The sequence below is a fragment of the Crocuta crocuta genome, unplaced genomic scaffold (genome assembly GCF_008692635.1).
Source record: "Crocuta crocuta isolate KB4526 unplaced genomic scaffold, BGI_CrCroc_1.0 scaffold180, whole genome shotgun sequence".
In the NCBI taxonomy this organism is placed as follows: domain Eukaryota; kingdom Metazoa; phylum Chordata; class Mammalia; order Carnivora; family Hyaenidae; genus Crocuta; species Crocuta crocuta.
In genome coordinates this window covers 791,105-802,177 of record NW_027527549.1, presented here as the reverse complement: position 1 = coordinate 802,177, position 11,073 = coordinate 791,105, and the positions used below count along the sequence as shown (strand labels likewise).

General features: G+C 39.1%; 1 protein-coding gene across 4 annotated transcripts in view; it reads left to right on the top strand.

Moving 5' to 3' along the window:
* Window positions 1-11,073, top strand: part of PHTF1 (putative homeodomain transcription factor 1) — a 58,030-nt gene that overhangs the window by 20,897 nt on the left and 26,060 nt on the right. For all 4 annotated transcript variants that reach the window (XM_077766820.1, XM_077766829.1, XM_077766836.1 and 1 more), the window contains 2 exons: window positions 6,060-6,129; window positions 6,612-6,770. In XM_077766820.1, coding sequence (XP_077622946.1) covers window positions 6,060-6,129; window positions 6,612-6,770 — 229 coding nt within the window. The remainder of the gene's footprint in view (window positions 1-6,059; window positions 6,130-6,611; window positions 6,771-11,073) is intronic.

The window sequence follows — 11,073 nt, the reverse complement described above, 5'->3', positions numbered from 1 at the left end:
TGGAGTTTGTGGCCATTAAGGAAATGGAGTCACAGCTCCTGGAGCTTAATCCCACTGCACCTTTGGGAGGCCAGCACTCCCCCGCCCCCCGTTGCTTTGGAGCGCATCCGGTGCCCGCCAGTGAGGCGCAGGCCGCAGGCCGCGGGCTGGCTTGGAGGGAGAACGACGGGGTTGGAACGTCTGTACGGCGAGGGTAATCAGCGGTGCCTGCCCCACACGACAGCTCTGAGGACCAAATGAGTGGAACAAGTTAATGTCAGTATAGAAAGCGCTCAGGACAGAGCGTGCTGTTTCCCGTCACTGTACCAGACTGGCACGTGCAGGACAAAGCCGAAGAATCCTGCAACGAGAGCAGGGTGTGTGTTTTTTGTTCTTCTCTGTACAAACATGTACAGGATTGTAGGGCCTTTCTCATGTCTCTCAGGAGCACTGGTCAGATTTATTGGTGACTTCTCTCCCTTTAGGAAAGAAAACATGGTAAGGGAGGTTCAGGGGGCGTTTTCCTGAGCAAGCCTCATACGCTGGCTTTCTTGTGAACAGAGCCGTGATGTGACTGACTTACTGCTGTATACCTAGCTCAGCTAGAGTGTCAGGCGTGTAAAGGCACATGTTGAATATTTGTTGACTAAGTGAATGATGTATTTCTGTTGCTAAGGGAGGTTTTCATATTTAGTAATTGCCTCCAGTTAATACTAATTCTAATTCAGGGCGCCTGGCTGGCTCAGGCGGTTAAGCATCCGACTTTGGCTCAGGTCATGATCTCACGGTTCGTGGGTTTGAGCCCCGCGTCGGGCTCTGTGCTGACAGCTCCGAGCCTGGAGCCTGCTTTGGATTCTGTGTCTCCTCTCTCTCTGCCCCTCCCCCACTTGTGCTCACTCGCTCGCTTTCAAAAATAATAAACATGAAAAAATGTTAAAAAATACTAATTCTAATTCTATAATGTTAAAGGTGAAAATGTTAACAAATTTAGCAAAGGAAGCAGAAAAATTAATTTGCCTCTAAAGTTAAGGCTCTTAAAGCTTCTTCAGTTGAGAGGTACTGATGTAAATGTCCACAAGGTCTTTGTCCATTAGAATACAATGCAGTGATGTTTTTACTTTTGAAACTTTAATTTCTGCTTTTGAATGTAGCCAAGATAATTGTTATTCCCATGGATATTATGTGGATTTCAAAAAATTAGTGCATGTGTTTTTTAAAGGATTATTTGTTTCTCTGAAATGTCTAATTTTCAAAATTTGATTCCTTCTAAGATTTAATTTAAAAAATTTTTTAATGTTTATTTTTGAAAGAGAGAGAGAAACAGAGACAGAGCACAAGTGGGGGAGGAGCAGAGAGAGAGGGAGACACAGAATCTGAAGCAGGCCCCAGGCTCCAAGCTATCAGCACAGAGGCTGACGTGGGGCTTGAACCCACAAACCACGAGATCATGACCTGAGCCGAAGTCAGACACCCAACCAACTAAGCCACCCAGGCACGCCCTAAGATTTAATTTTATTACATTTAAGGTGATAGAACATTCTTATGTAAAATCTATAGTTTGAGTTGAACTGTATAGAAACATAGGGGGTCGCCTGGGTGGCNAGGATCCACTTGAGAGAAACTGTTTGGGTGGATGGAACTAGAGGGTATTATGCTAAGCAAAATAAGTCAGAAAAGACAGATATGTGACTTCACTCATGTGGAATTTAAGATACAAAACAGGTGAACATAAAGGAAGGGAAGCAAAAATAATATAAAAACGGAGGAGGACAAAACATAAGAGACTCCTAAATACAGACAACAAACCAAGGGTTGGGGAAGGGGCTGCGGGAGGGGGAGGGGCTAAATGGGTGAGGAGCACTAAGGAAGACCCTTCTTGGGATGAGCACTGCGTGTTATACACAGGTGATGAATCACTGGATTCTACTCCTGAAATCATTATTGCACTGTACACTAACTAACTTAGATGCAAGTTAAAAATAAACAAAATTTTTTAAAAAGCTAGAAATTTGCAGCCCTTTAAAAATTGGCTACAGAGCTGAAGATCAAAACTGGCTCAATGTGTAAAATAGGGAAATAGCAAATGGCTGTAACCTTTAATTTTTACTTTAATTTTAAAGGTTAAATACCTAATTTTTAAAAACTTGATTAGCATTTAAATATGTTGATTATGAAATTAAAATTCATCTTTTAAAAGTTTTGAAGTAGTGAAGCAAAACTGTTAGGCAAACCAAAACTTAAAACACAAAAGATAATTCACAAACTTACTTTTGATTCATAATATACAGCAAGGTTATTATGACTGTTAAACCCTGAGGTTTTTTTTGTAAAAACTCTTGTCTATATGTTAATAAAATTGAGTAAATGCCATCCTTTTGGAGCAATAATGATTAAGAAACATTAGAAACTTGGAGATGCAGAAAGTACTTTATCGAAGTCCACGCATTTTTATCTTTTAGGAGAAATGAATACATGTCTACTAACATCACAAATGAAGCTCCTTTAATTTGAGGTGGTAGAAGATAAAGCCCTGAAAGGATTCTTTCTTCATGCTCTGAAAAAAAGTTTAGGACTAGATTTTTGGTTAAATGTGGTAGATTGGCCATACACATTTATAATCTCTCCCTTCTGAATCACTGCTAAGTTACATGAAAGGAATCCATAAAGGGGTTGTATAAAGTGCATATGCCACAAAGGCAAGGAAAAAGATTAGGAGGAAGGTGTCTGCAGATGAGAAATCTACACATATTTGGAAGATAAAAAGTGAACGGAAGAGAGCATTAGGAGAGCAGGGAGAATGCCAGCTGCCCCCATAAAGCCCCCCAGAGGGGCTTAGGACTTGAGTGCACCAAGGTTCCATGTGAGGCAGAGACGAGCCACAGGGCTCAAAATAGGGGATCGAATAAAGTTTGTATACAGTGAGGTCGGACCTCCTGCCTCCTCATCAGTCCCTTAACGACACAGGCAACGGTGCCCCTTATGAAGGAGACTGCTCATGTCCTGGGAAGACTCATTGGAGGAGGTCTGTGGACACTGAAGAGCAGGGAGAATCGTGATACTAAAACCAGAATTGTGAGCCCCCCTTGGTCTAATCTCAGAACTTCTACCACAGAAATCTGTAGCCTTCCTATCCCTCCGGATACTGACATTTGGTGGTTACCTCTAGCTGGTTGATCACACTGCAGCGAAACTCCAAATCTGTAAGCCATGTTCATATACACAGAGCTTCCAATAAGTTTTAAAGAATTTCTAGACATATCGGATAAAGGGTTAGTTTCCAAAATCTGTAAAGGAAGTTCCCAAATTCAATCCCCAAAAAACAAATAATCCAGTGAAGAAACGGGCAGAAGACATGAATAGACACTTCTCCAAAGAGGACATCCAGATGGCCCAACAGACACATGAAACAATGCTTAGCGTCCCTCATCATTAGGGAAATACAAATCAAAACCACACTGAGATACCACCTCACGCTGGTCAGAGTGGCTAAAATGAACAACTCAGCAAACAACAGATGTTGGCGAGGATGAGGAAAAAGGGGAGCCCTCTTGGCACTGTTGGTAGGAATGCAAACTGGTGCAGCTGCTCTGGAAAACAGAATGGAGTTTCCTCAAAAAATTAAAAACAGAATTACTCTACGACCCAGCAATAGCACTACTAGGAATTTATCCAAAGGATACAGGAGTGCTGATTCACAGGGGTACATGTACCCCAATGTTTATAGCAGCACTCTCAACAGTAGCCAAAACATGGAAAGAGCCTAAGTGTCCATCAACTGATGAATGGGTCAAGAAGATGTGTTTTATTTATACAGTGGAATACTACACGGCAGTGAGAAAGAATGAAATCTTGCCATTTGCAGCAACGTGGATGGAACTGCGGGATATTATGCTAAGTGAAATAAGTCAGGCAGAGAAAGACAAATATCACATGATTTCACTCATATGTGGAATTTGAGAAATTTAACAGAAGACCATGGGGGAAGGGAAGGGAAAAAAATAGTTTCAAACAGAGAGGGAGGCAAATCATAAGAGACTCTTAAATATGGAGAACAGACTGAAGGTTGATTGGGGGGTGCTGAGGAGATGGGAAAACAGGTGATGGGCATTGAGGAGGGTACTTGTTGGAATGAGCACTGGGTGTTGTATGTAAGCGATGAATCATGGGGATCTGCTCCTGAAGCCAAGAGCACACTGTGTACACTGTATGTTAGCCAATTTGACAATAACTTATATTAAAAACAGAATTTCTATTGAAGCAAAATGTGTTCAGTAAATATGGATATACTTATACACACACATATATAACAGAATTTTAAATGTACAGGTTGAGGAATTGCCACAAACTGAACATAACTGTGTAATAAGCACTAAGATCAAGAGATGGATAATTAGCAGTACCATAGAAGCTTCTCTATGTTCCAGTTACTGCTGCCAGCAGAGATAGACCAATATTCTGATTAGTAGCACTATAGATTAATTTTGCCTTTTTGAACTTTATATAAATGAAATTACCCAATACATACATTTTTGAATCTAATTTCTTTTGTTCAGTGTTATGTTTGAGATTCATTCATGTTGTTGTATAATTATAGTTTATTCAGCACACCACCACAATTATTGATCCATTCTACTGTTGATGAGCAATAGCCAATTGTTGTTGATGGGTAGTTTCCAATTTGGGTTTTTTATAAATAATTCTTCTATGAACATTTTATCCACATTATTTAGTGAAACACATACACATTTGTCTTGGGTATATACCTTGAAGTAGAATACTTAGTCCATCAGGTTTTCAGCACCTCATTCTAATATTATATAAAGAAATGGCCAATGATTACTAGATATTTGAATAAATTCCCAAAGTAAAAGAGAATAGAAAGGGATGAACCCAAAAAGGCAAAATGAAAAATTTAATAGAAAAATTAAAGGAAATATCCAGAAAGCAAACCAAAAAGACAAAAGAGGTAGAAAATACAAGAGAAAGTTAAGTCTTAGAAGGGAAGAAATAAAAAAAATAAATTATAGGAAAACTTCCCTAAAGCTGAAAGGCTTTGATTTCCTTAGAAGGGATTCTCAGCACAATAGATGTAAAAGATTCCTATCAAGGCACATCATTCTGAAATTCTGAACACCATGAATAAAGTAGAGATTCAGAGGAAAGAAACAATTCATGCTCAAAGAATCAGGGATCAGAAAGGCACTGCAGTTTGCAAGAGCAACATTGGAAGCTAGAAAACAGTAGAACAATGTCTTCATTCCTGAAGGAAAATTATTAACAACTTAGAAACTAATCAGTTTTCTGGCATTTGAGTATTTGGAAAATGATAACTATTTTAACTGACATCATGAATAAGAATATAAAGTATGACTTACAGGGAATAACACTTCATGATTATAACTACTGATTACTGATTTATCAAAAATGAATATAACTATATTGTAAGGGTATATGTTTTGGGGGATGGAAGTTAGGATGTGGGGATTGGTTGTACAAGACAGCTAAATTCTCATATGCTGTATTAGGTATTGGTAAATTATTTCTCAAATCGATAAATGACATGATGGCAGCATAAACATATTATTTAGAAGTATGGAAGTAAAAGCCCAGAGAAACAGGTTAAAAAAAGGATGAAAGTTTTGATGAATTTGTTTTTGATGAATGAAACCAGGAGGAGGAGAGAGGGACCTATTATTTTATTCTTACTGATCCTTTGGCATTGTTGGATCTTTTTTTTTTTAATTAAAAAAAAACCTTTTCTTTAAAAAAAAAAAACCATCACTAAGCTCCACACCCAACATTGGGCTTGAACTCACGACCTCAAGATTAAGAGTCCTCCGCTCTAAGCCTGAGCCAGCCAGGTGGCCATTTTAAAAAGTGATAAAAGTATATATTTACATTACTTGATAAACTAAGAACTAAAACAAACATTAATGATAAGCTTTTTAAGGACCATTAGGATTAAAGTGTCCCCAGTAAAAGGGAGTTAGTTATAAAGAAAAAGAGATGGGAGTTTCCCTTTTGTATTTAAAAGAGCTTTTTAGCCTTATCTCTGGTTTTGTTTTGTTTTTTTATTGTAGGGCTTCAAAAACAAACCAAAAAAGATGGGTCACATAAAACCAGATTTGATTGATGTGGATTTAATCAGAGGTGAGTTCCAACTTTGGTTCGTTTCTTATGTATATTATTATTTCATATATCTTCCCTTTATGATGGTGTGTTTTAATCTCCAAAAGGAATATTCTTCCCTCATCATTCAGGCCTTTGGATTTTTTCCCCTTTTCTTTGGTACCTTGTGGCTATATAAATTACATGCTGTCCATATACTACATGTCCATATAAGGCATGTCCTTACCGTAGAAGGGTAAAAGAGGGATGAACTTGGAAACTGCTGCTGTGTAATTGAGGAAGATATACTGTATGACCTTGAAGCAAGCATGATTTCTTTGGAGCTCCTATCCTAGTGATGGAGGCAAGAAGCTATATTTAATGAACATCTAAGAGGATTCTTTTTCACTGAACCAGTTACGTGTTGATTTTTCCTCTCTGCTGATTTTAATATAGTGTTACAAGGAGGCATTACTACAGTATATGTAAAAGGTTTGATGTTTTGCTTTCTTGTGTATTTAAAGGCTCAACATTTGCCAAAGCCAAGCCCGAAATTCCATGGACATCTCTGACTCGGAAGGGGCTTGTTCGGGTTGTATTTTTCCCGTTGTTCAGCACTTGGTGGATTCAGGTTACCTCTCTAAGAATCTTTGTGTGGCTGCTACTGCTTTACCTCATGCAAGGTAATTGGAGGGTGGAATAAGTTATGACAGGTGTTTTTTGTGGTGGTGTTGCTTTTGCTATTAGATAATGCAGACCTTACTGTTCTTGAGTTTACTGTTTCTTTGACAGTTTCAAGTACAAAGAAATGAAGGGATGTACACCGTTTGGAGATCATCTTAGATTTATTTGTTTCACAGAGCGAATCATGATGGTCTAACTCTCTTCTCTCGAGTTTCTTTCTGCCCATCTCACTGGCCAGGCCTTTTCAATCTCTTCTTCCGTGTCACCTTGAATATCGGATTACCTCAAGACTGGATCGTGGATTCTCTTCTCTAGGTACTCTCATCAAGCCCCATTGCTTCAAATATAGCTGATCAACTGGTGATTCTCAAATTTGTATCTCCAGGCCACATCTCTCTGCTGAGCTTCAGACTTGTGAATCTAACTGGCTGCTTTTAGGCATTTCTGTATAGAGATTTAACAGGAATCTTGAACCTAATCCTCCCTAAAATGAACCTCTGGATTTTTTTTTTTCATCATAGTCCACAACACCAGCATTGCTTTGCCTAGACCACTGGAATGATGTCTACTGAGCCTTCTTCCTGCCAACCATTATTTTCACCGCAATTAGAGGAATCTTTTATAATGGAATCGATATCATGTCAGTTTCCTGCTTAAAACCTGTGAGAGAATTCTCCTTGCCCTTGGAGTAAAGATCCAGACTCCTCACCACGGGCTGCAGTGCCCTACTGGGCTGTTCCCTGCTGACCTCTTAGAGGTCATGTCTTACTGCTCTCCTTCTCCCTTGCTGTAGGCATAATGGCCCTTTTTCTGTGCTTTGTACAGAGTTCTACATTCTGTTTGGAGGCTAGCTTTTTTCTCGTCTCTAGGATCTGAGCTCAGATGGAATGTTCATAGAGAGGACAGCCCTAGCTGTACCTTCTAAATAGTCCTACCATTCCCCCAGGAATCTATTTTAATTTCCGTATTCCACAGCTACCTGATGTTGACTTTTCTCTTCTCACTAAGTTCAGGGAGCCAGCACATTCTCTTTACCACTATATGGCCCTTGCCTACCAGGAATACTTTCTGAAAGGGGACTACATATACACTATGGTTATACCTGGACAAAAAACAGAGTAGGTTTTCTTGGGTTAGGGTGGAAGGTTTTGGGGTGATTTTTATTTTATCTGTGTCAGCCTTTTTGAATTATTTAAGTTATAGAGGGAAGGATGCATCTGAGTTTATAAATCTGTACGTTCAATTTTATAAAGTTGTGACAATGCTGCCTGATAGAATTTCGATGAGGAGAGAAGTGATTTATGTCTGCACTACCCAGTGCAGTAGCAGTTAGTCATGTGTGGCTCTTGGTAGTACTCATAGTGTGGTTAATGTGAATAAGGAACTTAATTTTAATTTTATTTCATTGTAAAGAAATAGCTGTCATTTTAATGGCTGCATAATATTCCATCATACACTATCATTTAAAATGATCATTTTCATTTCTATGTGTGTCTCTCATATGGATTTGCCATAAATACTTTTTATAGCTATTTAGTATTTCATTATATAAAAGTATCATAATTTAAATAACTGTTCCCATACTGTGAGCATTTAGATTATTCCTGGGCTTTTTTCCCTATTAATAATGCCATCATAAACTAAATTTTCCATATTTTATATTATTTTCTTAGGATTTATTCTCTGAAACAGAATTAAGAGATTGAAAGGCTTTTCGTACATAAAATGAAATTTCTGGGGACACACTTCTTTTAGGAAGTAGTGGATGAGAGTGTCTAACCACAATCCGACCATCATTATTATAGTTTAAAAAATTGTTACCTAATTGAATGTACAAAAAATTGTGTTTTGTTCATTTAGTTTGTTTTCTTCTGGTTACTCTTAAAAGTGCAAATGTTTTTCTACATGTTAGTTATTGAAGGATTTAAATTATATATATTAAATTTTCATATATGCCATGGTCTATTTCTTTTTTTTTTTTTAATATTTTTATTTATTTCTTGGAGAGAGAGAGAGAGACAGCATGAGCAGGGGAGGGTCAGAGAGAGAGGGAGATACAGACTCTGAAATAGGCTCCGGGCTCTGAGCTGGCAGTCAGCACAGAGCCCTACATGGGGCTCAAACCCACGAACCGCGAGATCATGACCTAAGCGAAAGTCGGACGCTTAACCGACTAAGCCACTCAGGCACACCTGCCATGGTCTATTTCTAAACTACATATTCTGCCCCATCAGTTCATCTGGTTATTCTCATATCTATACCACATTTCTTTAATTACTATAGTTGTTTATTTTTTTAGCTTAATTTCAAGTACTTTATTTTTCTTAAATAGTTATTGTCAAGTTGGTTTCTATATAACACCCAGTGCTCATCCCCACAAGTGCTCTTCTCCATGCCCATCACCCCCCTTTCCCTCCTCCCCACCCCCCTCAGCCCTCAGTTCTCAGCATTCAAGAGTCTCTCATGGTGTGCCTCCCTCCCTCTCCCCAACTGTTTTTCCCCTTCTTCTCCCCATGGTCCTCCGTTAAGTTCCTCCTAATCCTCCTATACGTGCAACGATATGGTATCTGTCCTTCTCTGCCTGACTTATTTCGCTCAGCATAACACCCTCAAGTTCCATCCATGTTGCTACACATGGCCAGATTTCATTCTTTCTCATTGCCATGTAGTATTCCATTGTATAGATAAACCACATCTTCTTGATCCATTTGTCCGTTGATGGACACTTAGGCTCTTTCCATGTTTTGGCTATTGTTGAGAGTGCTGCTATGAACATTGGGGTCCATGTGCCCCTATGCATCAGCACTCCTGTATCCCTTGGGTAAATTCCTAGCAGTGCTATTGCTGGGTCATAGGGGAGTTCTATTGTTAATTTTTTGAGGAACCTCCATACTGTTTTCCAGAGGGGCTGTACCAGTTTACATTCCCACCAACAGTGTAGGAGGGTGCCCGTTTCTCCACATCCTCGCCAGCATCTAGAGTTCTCTGATTTGCTCATTTTAGCCACTCTGACTGGCGTGAGGTGGTATCTCAGTGTGGTTTTGATTTGTATTTCCCTGATGAGGAGGGACGCTGAGCATCGTTTCATGTGTCTGTTGGCCATCTGGATGTCCTCTTTGGAGAAGTGTCTGTTCATGTCTTCTGCCCATTTCTTCACTGGATTATTTGTTTTTCGGGTATGGAGTTTGATGAACTATAGTTGTTTAATATGTTGTGACATTGAGTAGAAGTATTCTTCTAGTATTCTTTTTCAACATTTTCTCAAGTGTTTTTTTACTTGTTTACTTTTTTCAAAATAATTTAGAAATTAGGCACTTGGGTGGCTCAGTCGGTTAAGCGTCTGACTTTGGCTCAGGTCATGATCTCATGGTTCTTGGGTTCTATCCCCACATCGGGCTCTGTGCTGACAGCTCAGAGCCTGGAGCCTGTTTCGGATTCTGTGTCTCCCTCTCTCTGACCCTCCCCTGCTCAGTCTGACTCTCTCTCTCTCTCAGAAATGAATAAAATATTTTAAAAAATTAAAAAAAAAATTAGAATTATTTTATCCTAATCAAAACAAAAATATATTGAAAACAAAAAAGTAATTTGGAATTAGACTGTAATTCCCTCCTTCCTGTGAAGATATTGATATATTTGGGGGGAATGGGGAGAAAATTGATATATCTCTCCTTTGAATCAAGTCCTCTGTTATATCTCTCCTCAGTAAAGCTTTGTAGGATTTTTAGTTCTTATAAGACCTGCTTATATCTTCCTAAAGTTAAACTCAATTTTTTTTTATTGTGGTGAAATATACACAACATATACCATTTTCACCATTTTTATGGAAAGAGCCAGTGGCATTAAGTCCATTTACATTGTCCTGCAGCTGTCACTGTCCTCAGTCTCTGGAACTTTTTCATCTTTCCAAGCTGAACCTCTGTACCCATAGGACAGTAGTTCCCCAATTTCTCTTCTCTCGGGTCCCTGGCAGCCATTCTGCCTTCTCTGTGAATGTGACTATTCTAGGTACCTCATGTAGGTAGAATATTGCAGTATTTGTCCTTTTTTTTAAAAAAAATTTTTAATGTTTATTTATTTTTGAAAGGCAGAGACAGAGCATGAGCAGGGGAGGGGCAGAGAGAAAGGGAGACACAGAATCTGAAGCAGGCTCCAGGCTCGGAGCTGTAGGCACACTGCTGGACTCAGGACTCGAACTCATGAACCATGAGACTATGACCTGAGCCAAAGTCAGATGCCCAACCAACTGAGCAACTCAGATGCCCGAGTATTTGTCCTTTTGAGCCTGGTTTATTTCACGTAGCA